General features: G+C 46.3%; 1 protein-coding gene across 1 annotated transcript in view; it reads left to right on the top strand.

Annotated features, from left to right (window-relative positions):
• Positions 1-14862, top strand: part of FHDC1 (FH2 domain containing 1) — a 35114-nt gene extending 20252 nt beyond the window's left edge. The window contains exons 6-11 of the mRNA XM_011959781.1: positions 695-765; positions 913-1020; positions 2759-2829; positions 5889-6006; positions 10271-10435; positions 12554-14862. Coding sequence (XP_011815171.1) covers positions 695-765; positions 913-1020; positions 2759-2829; positions 5889-6006; positions 10271-10435; positions 12554-14620 — 2600 coding nt within the window. The 3' untranslated portion in view covers positions 14621-14862. The remainder of the gene's footprint in view (positions 1-694; positions 766-912; positions 1021-2758; positions 2830-5888; positions 6007-10270; positions 10436-12553) is intronic.
• Positions 14863-15479: the final 617 nt, after the last annotated feature.

The following is a 15479-nucleotide window of genomic DNA, read 5'->3' as shown; positions in this document are numbered from 1 at the left end:
TTTTTACCTTTCTAAATGTATTAAAAATTTTTAATTTTGTTTCTTTGCATGGGTGTACAAAGGATTTGGTGTTAATAAAGAACTAGTTTGCCAATATATTTCAATGATAAGTTTCTTTCTAAAGCTTTCAGCCAATCCAAATGAAATGTGTGGCTTTGAATAAAATGAAAAGATTCCCTGGATGCCTGGGCCCTCGTGGTTTATGCTTTGCAAGTTATTTACATGTTATCCCAGCTTGTTTATTTTTTTATCTCTTCATAACTCATTGACTAAGCAAAACGTTGCTTGCTGTTTTCATATTCCATAAATGCAGTCTCAAAGAGACTGCATACTCAAAGAGTAGTGGATATACAAGGAAAAATTAAATAACTGCTGAGAGGGAAGTTAACTCCTATATCACGGGATTTTGGCTTTTGCATTTCTCACTAATTGAAAATTTTTATTATTGAACTATTTTGTGCAATTTAACTATCATACCTATTTGATTTCCAAGTAAACACTATGACATGGATTGCCAGTAACAAATGATGTGTTAGGTATCCCATAGAATGTATTTCTTTGTTTGTTCAGTTTTATATACAGTTTAAGGTCACAGCTTGCTTCAGACACACTTGAATTTGGACGTGGTAGCTCTCTTTTGTGCATTTGAAGCTGAAGGCTTCTCTAAGATGCTGTGATGTGTTCTTTTTGATAGAACTGATGTCATGTGAAGAGCTACATTCTATATTACACTTGGTGCTCCAGGCTGGGAATATCATGAATGCAGTAAGTAAAATCCAAAACGATTGTAATGTTATGTTTTCAAGCTTATTTGTCTATCTAAAGGTGTTGGTCTGTGTGTGTGTGTGTGTGTATATATATGTATATAAAATATATATACATAATTTTTTCTTTTTGATTTGTCTTCTTTAGGGAGGGTATGCCGGCAATGCAGTAGGATTTAAACTGTCTTCTTTGCTCAAATTGGCAGACACAAAAGCAAACAAACCTGGGATGAATCTCCTGCACTTTGTTGCACAGGTATGTGGAAATGATTAGGACTTAGAGAACGCATATGAATACCCCTTGGAGGCAGTGAAATTTTTCTCAGGCATAAGATGGTGTCAAGCAGGGTTAGGAAAGGACATGGCAAGTTCCAAGATAGTTCTGTTTGCAGAAGCACCATTAGCAGATTCCTGAGTTGTACTGCACCCAGGGCTATAGGACTGAAGGCAAGTGGGAGAGTGAAGCAGAGAGGCTGGTGAAGCCAGCTATGAAGGATTTAAGTGTCAAAGGTGGGGAATTTGGATTTCATGCTTTAGCAGTGGGGAACCAACAGGAGTTTGTGCACAGTGTAATAGCTTGACTGGAGCTCTTTTGTTTTTGTTTTTAGGCAAATAAGGCACTATGGAGGCTGGGTTAGAGTAGAGAAAGAACTAGAAATAGGAATATACCTCTGCAGAAGTTGGCTGTAATTGTTTGGTGAGCGTTGAGGGAAAGTACTGGTCATAGGGACAGAGAATAGAGAGGATGGAGGATTGAAATATTTCTGATGTGGAATTGACTAGATTTGTGACCAGTTATGTGTAGAAAGATCACTTCTGTCTTTCTCTGTGAACCATGCATTTGAGCGCCATGCTGCTAGCACAGGGTTTGGGATCTGACTCTCTCCATTGCTTTTTTTTTCTTTTTGACTGGGTCTCTATAACACCAAAAGAGTGAGGTACAAAGTGGAAAATCAAGGACAGTTAAATGATCTCAACTAATCGAATTGATTTTCTTTTCCTCCATTGAATCACTCAGTTGTTTTGACATCAGTGCCATAGTCGTAGCTTTAACCTGGGGAGGAAGCCATGGTGCTGTCTTGTTTTGAATGTGAGCTTCAGAACAGGACAAGACTGGGAGATTTTGACTGTCCTTTGCTAGCAGTACTTCCTCAGGCAAGTTACTTAAACCTGAAGACCCTCAATTTCTTCATCTAATGGTGAGAGTAGTGGTAACTTACCCCAAAACTAGGTAATTGAGAGTGCTGAAGGAGCTGACTCCATAAAGTGCTTATCTCAATGTTTGGCCTATGGTGAGCTCTCCATAAATAACCATACACACTATTATTACTATATTCTTCAGAAGAAAAAGGGCCATGTTTAACTTGGGACTTGATTGAAAGGTTAATTTTCAGGCATAAAAACAAGAAAATGTGTTCCTTGCCCAGCATGGGTTATGGATAGTATTCAGGCAAAGCTCTCTTGAACACAAGTGTCCAGGCCTTCTGGGTGATTTGGTCTCTGTCCATGTGGGGAGGCCTCCTGGGTCAGTCATTGCTTCCTTCCTACCTGCCTTCCTCTCACCTTCTGAACAGGTGAAGAATCCAAACACTGCCATGGCTCCTGTACCTTCCGATTAAACTCTGTTTGCAAACTGGTTTAACAGCTGAAGGTATCTCGTTCATTGAAAGGCATGCTCACAGGTCTGGGTGGTATTTAAGCAGGATATGTTGGATTCTTTCAGAAACAAGGGGCCCTGCTAAGCTGCAGCCAAATGCTCATTAATTGTATTTTGTGTCAAGATCAGTTGCTTTGGCAAGTTGAATGTATCTTGAGAGTAGGAGAGTTCTAGCAAATCTGACTAAGAGTATCAGAGTTCATGTCTCAGTGAAATGCTTTGAATGTGTCAAGTTTAAAAACAGCAGCAGTGATTTTAAGATTCCTTTAAGCCCTAAGAAAATTATTTCCTTCCAGCTTTATCAATATAGTGAGAGAAAATTCTGCTTTTGTTCCAGGAAGCCCAAAAGAAAGATACCATTCTTCTAAACTTTTCAGAAAAACTGGATCACGTTCAGAAGACTGCTAGGTGAGCAAGTGAATTGTGAGAATTCAAGATTCTTTACCTTTTTATGAAAACTGATAAATAGTTAAAACTTTTAGATTCCAGTTTGAGTTCTCAAAGGTTTTGTTTCATTGAACTTTCAGACTGTCCTTCATTTGCTTAACACAGATGTGTGTGCACCTTTGGAATTTGGGGGTTTTGAAAAATCTTTATTTGTAAACTAAAGAAACTATTTCAGTATATTCTAATGAATATCATCAGTATTAAAAATATGGATTAAGAATTTCAAATCCCTCCACACCCAAGAGACAGAGCTTAAACAACACCGCCTGTTTCCTTGGGATTTGGTATATTTCAATCAAACTTTCATGGCCACATTTCACTGTTTCCTTGTAGAATCTAACATAGTACATTTATTTTCCTTTGCATTAAAAGAGTTTGGAACTGTACCAAGAGCTGTGAAACGATTTTACTTTAAATTAGTCACTCACAGAGAAAGGCACATACAGAGAAAGTATCTGCCAAACATAAGGCTCTAATTACATCACTCTAATTTGCTTCTGATCCTAATATAGATATGTAACTTAACGTGGCTAGACTCTGTGTGTATATACTATTTTGACTTTTGTATGTGTGTTTTTAAATTTATATTATATCCACGCATGCCACGGTAAATGTCCAATAACCAGCCGTTAGAGAAAAAAGTCCTGATTTGTAGCATTTGCTGATTTCTGTGTTGTAAATACTGTCACCATGGCTGATGTCAAGCTGCTGACATATGTTACTGAATACAAATTCAGAAGGGACACCCGCAGTTGGTTCTCATGAGCAGGTTCAGCCACCACTTCATGTGTCAACCCAGTTCCTAGCATATACTTATTATTTGAGTGAGTGTATCCAGCTGTGACATCTGTGAACCATATGCATATAAATAGATGAACCATAGTTCACAGCCCTGCCACTGGCCTGTACCTCGAGGTTACTGATTCTATGACCATCTAACCACAGATTACATATCTTTCCCAAAATGGGATTATCAGTTCAAAGGTGTAAATAGTTCAGAATTCATGTTTATAGATCTCTAGATTATTCTCCAAAAAGAGTGGACATCTTATAAGATAGGAACTTTTCTGGTTTTGAATTACCGAAAGAAATTTATGTGGGAACATTTTTACTCTAATTAGTATAAAAATGTTCCTAAGAGATATATAGATAGAAATTAGCATTATATTTTTGAAATGGCATTTCTGGTCAGAGCTGGATTGGAGCTAGGTATTGTCTTAGAAAAATCCTATTCAGCAAGCTTGTTTATTTGAAATGGAAGGTGAAGTATACTTGTGAAGTACAAACAGTTCTCAGATATGTGCCGGTGACCAGTGAAGGTGGAAAACTTTGTTACATAAAGAAAAATTTGAATTGCCAGTGGAAGCATGAATGCGTCCTAATTTATGAATTTCACATGCGTTTTAGGTTTCGCCTACTCAATTTTCTGGGTAACAGAACCATCATTCACATTCTGCCTATCTTTTGTCTTTTTGAGACAGAGCCTCGCTGTGTTACCCAGCCTGGAGTGCAGTGTTGCAATCTTGGCTCACTGCAATCTCCGCCTCCCAGGTTCAAGTGATTCTCTTGCCACAGCCTCCCAAGTAGCTGGGACTGCAGGCACCTGCCACCATGCCCAGCTAATTTTTTTGTGTTTTTAGTAGAGACGGGGTTTCGCCATGTTGGCCAGGCTAGTCTTGAACTCCTGACCTTAGGTGATCTGCTCCCCCCACCCTCCCAAAGTGCTGGGATTACAGGCCTGAGCTACCGTGCCAGGCCCACATTCTGCCTATCTTGATTTGATGTATATAACAAAAGCATTGCAATCAATCCAACCGTTAATTTGCAGAATTAGTGGCTGGCTATGGTGGCTCATGCCTGTGATCCCAGCATTTTGGGAGGCCAAGGCAGGAAGATTGCTTGAGACTGGTAGTTTGAGACCAGGCTGGGCAACATAGTAAGATCCTGTCTCTACAAAAAATTTAAAAATTAGCTGGGTGTGGTGGTGCACACCTGTGATCCCAATTACTTGAAGGACTGTGGTGAGAGAATCACCTGAGCCCAGAGGTCTCACTGAGCTCACTGCAGCCATGATCTTGCCACTGCACTTCAGCTTGGGCAACAGAGTGAGGATGTCTCTTTAAAAAATAATAATAATAATAATAAAAATCAGCTGGGCCTGGTGGCTCACACCTGTAATCCTAGCACTTTGGGAGGCCAAGGAGGGCAGATCACTTGAGCTCAGGTGTTTTAAAACAGCCTGGCCAACATGGTGAAACCCCATCTCTACTAAAAATACAAAAATTAAGCTGGGCATGATGGCACACACCTATAATCCCAGCTACTCTGGAGGCTGAGGCATGAGAACTGCTTGAACCCAGCAGGCAGAGGTTGCAGTAAGCCAAAATCAGGCCACTGCAATCCAGCCTGAGTGACAAAGGAAGACTGTCTTAAAAAAAAAAAAAAAAAAAAAAAAGTTGCACATTTGTTAGCTATGTTTTACTTCTCTGTAAAATATAGAAAGCTTGCTGTGGCCACCTGTGGTGAACAACATGGAATCTGCTGTTCTCTCACTGTTACCTTTAGTGTTAGAATTATCAACATATATTGCCTTGCTTCTTGTGGGTTAGAGTTTCATATTTGTGTTTAGTGGCCCATGGAAAGCATATGAATCCCAGAATCCTGCTGGCATTTAGTTTGTAATGCTTATTGCATAAAGGTGTTCAGAGCTAGTTCATGAAAAAGTATACAGGTCCCATGGTTTTGATGATCTCACCATTAAGAGCACAGTTACAGCCTGTTCTCTTTCAACCAGTATATGTCTTTAGAAACAAATCACCTCTTAAAGCAGGAGGAAACGCAAAAAATCTACATACAGGGGTAGGTATTTAGATCATCATAATATCATAGATCATAAATATCATCACAGTAGCTCTCCCCTTCTGTTTCCAAGGTTGAACGACAGTTAGTGTTATTTCATATACCTATATGACACATGGCTTCCTTGTTCCAACTGCCCACTCTCCCCTTTCTTCTTTTAGATTATCCCTGGAGAACACAGAGGCAGAACTGCGCTTGTTGTTTGTCAGGACAAAATCACTAAAAGAAAACATCCAGCGGGATGGTGAACTTTGTCAGCAGATGGAAGATTTTCTTCAGGTTTGTAGGTGACTCAAGTCAGTCCCTCTAATCTCATCTCCCAGCAGCACCCCGGGGCTGGTTAAATTTGCATGGGTGTATTTGTGGAAGCAGCAGTTCCCATTCATATTTTTTTCTCCAAGTTAGTAAAAGGAAGTTGGTATTTCCATGCCCATTCTTTGCAGAGAATGTTAAATGTGATCTAAGCCTGATACATACAGTTTTTGTTTTTTTGTTAGTTTGACTGTTTTGTTTGTTTGTTTGTTTGTTTGGAGATGGAGTCTTGTTCTATCGCCCAGGCTGGAGTATAATGGTGCGATCTTGGCTCACTGCAACCTCTGCCTCCCTGGTTCAAGCAATTCTTCTGCCTCAGGCTCCCGAGTAGCTGGGACTACAGTCGTGCACCACCACACCTGGCTAATTTTTGTATTTTTTCAGTAGAGACGGGGTTTCACCATGTTGGCCAAGCTGCTCTCAAACTCCTGACCTCAGGTGATCCACCCTCACTGGGACTCCCAAAGTGCTGGGATGACAGGCGTGAGCCACCGCACCCAGCCTGAGCCTGATGTATTTGTTTAGGGACAGTGCTTCTGCGAGGCTCCTATTGTTCACTGCTCAGTTTGCACGATTGCAGTTTACTGTGGTGAACTAGTGTCAGCCATGGAGTTGCACTTGGGCTATACCTAGCAACTCAGGTTTTGTTTCTAAACCAATTAAACTTTTGGATAACAGAACGAAGTTCCCACAGAAATCGAGACGCCTTAGAACTTGGGCTGTCATTTCTTCACTTGTTTACATTGAAGAAACAAGCTGCGTTTTGGCATGTTTTATAATGAGAGCAGCAGAACACATGAGCACTGTGCCCGTCAACACCAGGAGTATACAGGGCCCACAGGGTGTGTCAGGAGCTGCTCCAAATAACATCAACAAAAAACAGCAGAGTGGACATGTTTGTGACAGCTCACTGTGACTCACTAATCACATAGTCTGACATACTTCTTTTATCTTCCTTATTAAAAAAAAAAAAAAGGCACCATCTCATGCTTTTAGTCTTCAGCGAAAGGCTGTGCGATCTGAAATGTTAGTGTTTTGAGACCTGTGAGGTGGAATCGTGTGGCAGGACTGCCTGGGCACTGGGGGGGAACAGTATGCTCCTGAGGTTGTGCCAGCTGAAGCCTTCGCTTCTTAATTCAGCTCCTTCAAAATATTATGACCTTCGGCAGATGCTTGATTTTGTTTGGCTCTGCTGTGAGTTTATTTTTATTATTAAACGTGCTCTGTATTTTCCTTCGAGTAAAACCAAATTAATTTTCTTGTTACAAACACCACCACCACCACCACCACAAAAATACTGAACAGTAAACAAATGCATTAAACAAATCCAGAAATTCAAGAATGAGGACCATCGCACATAAAGATTAAAATTCTGGATGTTTCATTCCTCCAAGTTCTCATATTAACTATTACCATCTCGTAGTCAATATTCATACAGGGAAGCTTAGAATGAAGAACAGCTCTGACTTAGCCTTACCTCTAGACTGCTTTTCATAGTCAGTCTTGTTTTAAGTCTTTACACTTCTTCCTGGCAGTCATTTTTTTCTTTTTTTCTTTTTTTGAGACAGAGTCTCGCCCTGTCACCCAGGCTGGGTGCAGTGGTGTGATCTCAGCTCACTGCAAGCTCCGCCTCCTGGGTTAAAGTGATTCTCCTCCCTCAGCCTCCTGAGTAGCTGGGACTACAGGCGTGTGTCACCACACCAGGCTAATTTTTTGTATTTTTAGTAGTGATGGGGTTTCCCCGTGTTAGCCAGGATGGTCTTGATATCCTGACCTCGTGATCTGCCTGCCTTCCAAAGTGCTGGGATTATAGGCATAAGCCACCACGCCCAGCCAGTTTCTCATTTCTATCTCTATAAGTACAACGTTTCATACAGCTATGTACTCTTCTTTCTTAAATTCAACTTCCTTTTGAATAGGTGAGATAAAATTCTTCAAGGTAGGTCAGGGCCAGGCCACACAGGTCTCTGAACACCAGTCTGAATGCTGGACTAAACTCTATGCCGTTAAGAGGTGGGGAGCTCTTCAAGGATTCAAGCAGAAAAATAAGAAGAACACATTTTTGCAGATCTGTTTCAGCATTTTCACCCTTGGGGTAAGAAACACTGAGTAAACTTGTTTGAAACTTTGGTTTGTAGCAGGCAAGCTAGAGATGTAAGGTTGAATTGGACACTACAGCTGCTAACCTGTTGTCATTCTTGTTTTGCCAGTGTAGCTTTGAACTTTTCCATTTCTGGCCCTAATCATGTAGAACTCCTGGCCGATGACTTCAAGTGTGGTCACTGTTCAGATCCACATTCAGAATGTTTCATTTTCTGAAGTCCAAAGGGTGACTTCAGCGTGTTTAAGTTTTTCCTTCCTGGTATTCTGTCAATCCCCACAGGATCCAGAGATGAAACATATGAGGTGGAGCTGAGCTCCCATGTAGATTCTTGTCAAGAGGCCTATTTTTCTGTAGTTGAGCTGTTCTTGGCTGGAATCCATCTTTCCCCCGTGGAAGAATGACAGGCAAAGATTTATCCTTTCATTAATACCATTCCTCCATAAAGAAAAATACAGCACGAATGCACACACTGCCTTGGGCTACTGACTCAGATGGTTACTTTCTCTGGTATTTGGTTTCCTACATAGTTTTGGTTTCCTACTACCTCTTGAGTGTGTTTGGTTTAAGAGAAGGGCTTTTAAGGGGGAAAGTGGGTTGGAGTGGGTAGGAGGTGGCATCTTCACAGAATTTCCCTATAGGTTCCGTAGCTCTCCACACAGGTTCAAACAGCAGTTCCACCCCTCCAAAGTAGGCAACTTTAGCTTTACCATTTCCCAGCCCATCCCTGCTTCACTCAAAAAATGTTTTCAAATATAACCTTTTTTAAAAACATGATACATGTGAGTTCATAGAGTAACATACTTCATACATTCCTTCTTCATCTAACCATTATTTCCCAGTAAACAAGGAAGCAACATAGGCTAGGCGCAGTGGCTTACCCCTGTAATCCCAGCACTTAGGGAGGCTGAGGCAGTAGGATGGCTTGAGGCCTTCCTGGGAAACATAGGGAAACCCTGTCTCTACAAAATATTTAAATATTAGCTGGGTGTGGTGGTACGTAGCTATAGTCCCAGCTACTCAGGAGGCCAAGGTGGGAGGATTGCTTGAGCCCAGGAGGTCGAGGCTGCAGTGAGCCATGATCACACCATTGTACTCCAGTCTGGGTAGTGGAGTGAGACCCTGTCTCAACATAAGACTTCAGTGTGATTCCAAATGTTCATTCTGCCTGGGCTGTGGCTGCTATGGAGTCCTTTTTCTCTGCACCATACTGCTTCCTCATGCAGCTCCCCATGTTGTCACTGAACTGCCATCGAGGAAGTGTGTGTGACCCTTGGACATGGCAGATTCCATGCTGAAGGCCTTGGAACTCATTGGAGGAAAACAAGCTTCCTTCCCATCACTGTGTTGAGGCAGTACCAGATTGCATAGGGGCCTCAGAGACTTATTTGTCCTAGAAGAATTCGGAGAAAATGAAGAAGCGAAGAGGGTGGATTTGTAAAGGACAGTAATGCCTAGCCCTCGGGACCCCTCAGAATCTCCTGGGGTGGTGCTTTCAGAAAATATTAGTGTTGGATCCACCCTAAACTGGTGAAATTGAACGTGAGGGATGCAGGCATGGCCTGTTGCCAAGCTTCCCAGCTGACTTGGATCAGCACCCCCAGTTAGGCACGAGGGCTTTGGTCCTGTGGGGGTGACCCTGACCCTCACAGAGCTCAGTTGGGATTAAGTTTAGACACCCTCTCAGTGGGGCAAAATTGATAATGCATCAGTACAGTGAGTAGTTTCAGAGACCCTAAAGTAAACTCTTGACCCGTGTAAGACTCAATTTTAAGAGGAGGAGGAACAGATGAAAAATGGATCTTCCTTGGTGAAACCAACACTATACCCGTGTAATTTTTTTTCAGTGACATTAAAAGTGAACATTTTGTTAGTGACGTTCTGCAGGTTAAAGCTCTTCAATCTATCTTGTTGCTTAGTCTAGGTCTCACATGGGAGTTCCCCTTGCTTTCCCCGAAGTTTGGTCTGAGTTGAATTATTTTCCTTTTGGCTCTGATTGCATTGGCCTTGCAATAAACCTTCCTTTTCCAAGACCCCAGAGCATGTCTTCTCTGGGCACCCGATGCAGTGCCTGGCGCCGCATCAGCTGACCATGTTTACCTCAGTGTGTGTTCGTTTGTTTTTCTGCAGTTTGCCGTAGAAAAGCTGAGGGAACTGGAATGCTGGAAACAGGAGCTCCAGGACGAGGCCCACACCCTTATAGATTTTTTCTGTGAAGACAAAAAAACCATGAAACTGGATGAATGCTTTCAGATATTTAGAGATTTCTGTACCAGATTCAACAAAGCAGTTAAGGTATGGCTGGCGGCATCTGTGTCTCGGGGTTGCTTGGATTTTTATTTTCCTTCTCGACCTAGTCCTGCTCACCACAGAAAGGCACTTTGCATCTCTACAGTTTCAGGAACATCTGACCTAGGTGGCATTGCCAGGCTCTCGGCTGGGATTGCTGGAAAGTGGCTCTGCCATCCCAGCCCCAAGGGCTTGCATAGCATCAGGGGCAGCATCTGACTGCCTCTGCTGCTTTGGTGCACAGGCTGCCTGACACATTAATGCCTTGAGAGCATTTTGTTAGTAAAGTTCCTCCATGATGGCAGTCATACCATTTAAAAGTCTCTTGATGATGCTGAGTGTCTTCCTCACCCACTCCCAGAAGAGAATGTCCCCTTTCAGGGAGACTTCTGTTGTGGTGGGATGATGGGACGGCCCTCCCTTTCCCCTCTTCCAAGCTCCGCTGCCGTCACTGTGGGATTGGCACCAGGGCAACCATGTTGTCCTACCCAGAGCAGTCTTCCAGATTCCCAAATAACCACACAGCCTGCTGCCGTACTGAGCAAAACAGCTACATTTCTTGCCCTTCAACCACCAATTCCAGTCATCATCTCTGGGTTTTATGTAGAAGCCAGAAAACTCTCTGGGTTGCTTGGCTTTCAAGTAAAACTTTAATCCGTCAATTGAAAGCACACCGGCCACTCACATCCCTTCATTTCGGGTGGTGATGAGGAAGCAAAGCTTGTGAGTCATCTCTCCCCACCAGTTGGAATGCAACTTTGTCCACAGCTGAATTTCTTTGAGGGATTGGTCAGATTTCTTTCAAGCCCAGAATTGCTTTGTGTTCTCAACCCCTCCTTTCTCTATCCAGTTAAGAGAAGGAGGCTCAGCCTGTGGCCACGTTTGTGCTCCTCTGGCCAAGAAGTGAGCTCAGCTGTGGGAGGCAGTGGTGGGTGTCAAGGCCAAGTTGGCTCTTAATGAGGCCGTCACTCCCAGGAATTCCATAGGCCTGTGAAGCCACCTGTGTGATGTTCTCAGCCCCACTGTCCTAAGAGCCAGACACCGGCCCCACCACCACCACAGGCAACCTTGAAAGAAGACCCGAGAGACTTGGGGATGAGATGGGAGGCTGAGGCTAGAGCTGCAGGAGGAGCCAAGAGTCCCCAGCTAGAGCCCCACAGAAACAGAAACTTGGAAGGGAGAGGCCATCGTTGGAGGAAATTGATTGTCAAGCAAAACTGCTAATGATAACACATTTGGGCTGTGAGATCCACATATTTCCATGACACAAATCTATTTAAAGTGCACGGCCAGGTGGTACAGTGTGCTTTGGTATGTGAGCTTGCTCTGGTGCAGTTTCGATGGGAAGGGCTGGGTACTCTGGAGCAGGGTGAAGGGTTGAAGGATTCGTAAAGCACACCTGCACCTCTTCCTCTTCTCTGATTGTGGGAACAGGCGAGGATGTGAGAGACAGAGCCATGTGCTGCAGGCTGCAGCTGGCAGAATCACCATGCCATGTGTGGTGTTGCTTTACCAAAGAGCAGTCAGGGAACAGAGCTGAACAGAGCATCTCTTAATGTCATGGCTATACATTAAAACATCCAAATCATTGTTAAGTAGAATGTGCTACACATGAATGTGTGTAGGACAGATCCATGCTGCACAGAAGTACAATTTGAGGCTCACTCTTTAAACACCCACAGTATTTTTCTCTCAGCTATTGCCTATATAGACCTTTCCTGGAAGTCCTCTCTGTCTTACACTGCTCAGAAACAGAGTTGGCTTTCCTGGGAGTTGAGGTCGTGTGCATATGTGGAATGGCAGCCTCCACTGGGCAGTGCCTTGGCTGGAAAGCTGGAAGTTGGACCCAAGGACCGGATAAAAACTGTAGACAAATTGTTGGGCCAGGTCTACGGCATTCACCCTCTCTGGTCAGATCCCTGGTAGCTTTGCAAAGCCTCACCCTCTCTCTCCACACACATACACGTGCACGCACACACACACAGCCTCTTTCTCAGTGTAAGACGTGACCCAGAGCTCCCCTCCAGGCCTCTATCTTTCTTTGGCTCTTAGCGTAGGTGGCTCTGGAACTGCACATTGGTCCCACATGTCTCATGCATCTTCGGGCTTCTCTCCATCCCTCAGGACAACCACGACCGGGAGGTGCAGGAGCTAAGGCAGCTGCAGAGGCTGAAGGAGCAGGAGCAGAGGCAGCGCTCCTGGGCAACTGGGGAGCTGGGGGCATTTGGCCGGAGCAGCAGTGAGAATGATGTGGAGCTGCTGACCAAGAAGGGTGCAGAGGGTCTTCTCCCTTTCCTGCACCCCAGGCCCATCAGCCCTGCCAGCCCCTCCTACCGGCCCCCAAACACCCGTCGCTCCCGCCTCTCCCTGGGTCCCTCTGCTGACCAGGAGCTGCTGACCTTCTTGGAGAGCTCCACTCGCAGCCCTGAGGAGCCCAACAAGTTCCACAGCCTGCCCCGGAGCAGCCCCAGACAGGCCAGGCCCCCGGTAGCCTGCCTGGAGCCTGAAGAAGTGAGGCACCGGGACTCCAGCTTTGCAAACAAACCTCAGGCCTCGGGGGGCCAGGAGGAGGCCCCCAACCCCCCCTCAGCACGAGGGCACCAGCATCCAGCCGCCCAGCCTGAGGACCCTGCCTCTGCCTTTCGCAGAGCTCGGCACCAGGGCGTCAGTGTCCTCCGAAAGAGGTACAGTGAGCCCGTGAGCCTGGGCTTAGCACAGTCCCCTCCTCTCTCGCCATTGGCTCTGGGGATTAAGGAGCATGAACTGGTGACAGGGCTGGCCCAGTTCAACCTCCAGGGTTCCCAGGGCATGGAGGAGACCTCCCAGCTGACTTTGAGTGACTTCAGTCCAATGGAGCCAGGGTCTGTGGGGCATGGGGTCCCGCAGTCCCTCAGTGCCAGCAGCAGCAGCCTGACACCCATGAGCAGAGATGCCCTGGGGAGTCTCAGCCCAGCCCTGGAGGACGGCAAGGCTGCCCACGATGAGCCTGGAAGTGCGGCTTTGGGATCTATGGATAGCAGCGACCCTGAGAACAAAGATCCTAGGCCTCTGTTCTGCATCTCGGACACCGACTGCTCACTGACCCTGGACTGCTCAGAGGGAACCGACTCCAGACCCAGAGGCGGGGACCCGGAGGAAGGCGGGGAAGGGGATGGCTCCATGTCCTCTGGGGTTGGAGAAATGGGGGACAGCCAAGTCTCCTCCAACCGTACATCCAGCCCCCCTGGGGAGGCTCCTGCCGCCGTCTCTGTGGATAGTGAGCCCAGCTGCAAGGGTGGCCTGCCCAGGGACAAACCCACCAAAAGGAAGGATGTTGTAGCACCAAAGAGAGGCTCCCTCAAAGAGGCGTCTCCCGGGGCCTCCAAGCCCGGGAGCGCCCGGCGGAGCCAGGGGGCAATGGCCAAGCCGGTGCGGACCCTGACCACCTCTGAGAGCGAGAGCATGCGCAAGGTCATGCCCATCACCAAGTCCAGCAGAGACGCCAGCTGGAGGCGACCAGAGCTGTCATCCCGGGGGCCCTCCCAGAATCCCCCCAGCAGCACAGATACTGTGTGGTCACGCCAGAACTCCGTGCGGAGGGCCTCGGACACGTCGCCCAGGAGGACCTCCACAGGCGCCGAGGAGCAGAGGCTGCCGCGGGGGAGCAGCGGCTCCAGCAGCAGCCGTCCGGGGAGGGACTTCCCCCTGCAGCCCAGGGGTTCTTTCAAGAAGCCCAGTGCCAAACCACTCAGGAACCTCCCCAGACAGAAGCCTGAGGAAAATAAGACCTGCCGCGCCCACTCCGAGGGCCCCGAGAGTCCCAACGAGCCCAAGACCCCGCCGGTGCCCAGCATCCCCCATGAACTACCCCGTGTCCCCAGCTTTGCCCGGAACACGGTGGCCTCCTCCTCTCGAAGCATGAGAACAGATCTTCCTCCCGCGGCCAAAGCACCCGGCATCACTCGGACGGTGTCACAGCGGCAGCTGAGGGGGAAAGGGGACCCCGAGGATACCACTCCCAAGGACAGCGGCACATTGAGGCGAGCCAGCAGTGCCCGGGTCCCCAAGAAGCGCCCAGAGTCTGCGGAGGGTCCCAGTGCCAACACGGAGGCCCCTCTGCAGTCCAGAGGGACTGGGGAAAGGGCCTCCCTCCGTCGGAAGGACTCCAGTCGGACCACGCTGGGAAGAATCCTCAATCCCTTATGGAAGTGATGGGTGCCTGTCCTCTCCTGCCTCCTGGGATTCAGACGGTGAAGACTGACTTCTGGGATGAGGATGGGGAAAGAGGCAGCATGTCAGATAAAGCAGCCGCTGGTGCCACTGCTAGTGACACTGCCGGGATGGCACAGTCCAGGAGGCCTGTGGACTGCAGCCTGCTGTGCTGAGCCCTGCTGCAGTCCAGCATCCAGATGGACAAAGGTTCACTACTGTGAGGGCCACACCTCCCCCATGCACCCCACCCTCCCCCAAACCCCAGATCCCGAGAAAGACTTAATAGGAGTGTAAGGTGACATTCTTATGAAACAAGTCAAAAAAGTTTTTTTCTGGCCAGTTTTTATATATCAAAGACTTTCTTTTTAATATAAAAATTAGCTAGGTGCAGTGGCTCTTGCCTGTAATCCAGAACTTTGGGAGGCCAAAGTGGGCGGATCGTTTGAGCCTAGGAGTTCGAGACCAGCCTAGGCAACATGGAGAAACCCCGTCTCTTTCAGAAACACAAAATTAAGCCGAGTGTGGTGGCACATGCCTGTGGCCCCAGCCACTCTGAACGCTGAGATGGGAAGATCGCTTGAACCACCACTGCATGCTAGCCTGGGTGACAGAGTGAGACCCTGTCTAAAACGAAACAAAACAAAAATGAAATGTTTTACTTTTGGTTCCTTTTGCAGAGTGAAATGCTTCCCAAGAAAAAATACATACATACATATACATATATGTATGTATGTATGTTTTTTGTTTTTTGTTTTTTTTTTGCGACAGGGTCTTACTCTGTCTCCCAGACTGGAGTGCAGTGGCACAATCATAGCCGATTGCAGCCTTGACCTCCCAGGCCCAAGTGATCCTCCCACCT

This window comes from Colobus angolensis, unplaced genomic scaffold (genome assembly GCF_000951035.1).
Source record: "Colobus angolensis palliatus isolate OR3802 unplaced genomic scaffold, Cang.pa_1.0 Scaffold5, whole genome shotgun sequence".
Lineage (NCBI taxonomy): Eukaryota > Metazoa > Chordata > Mammalia > Primates > Cercopithecidae > Colobus > Colobus angolensis.
Note: the sequence above shows the minus strand (reverse complement) of the source record. Positions and strands in the feature narration are given on the sequence as shown.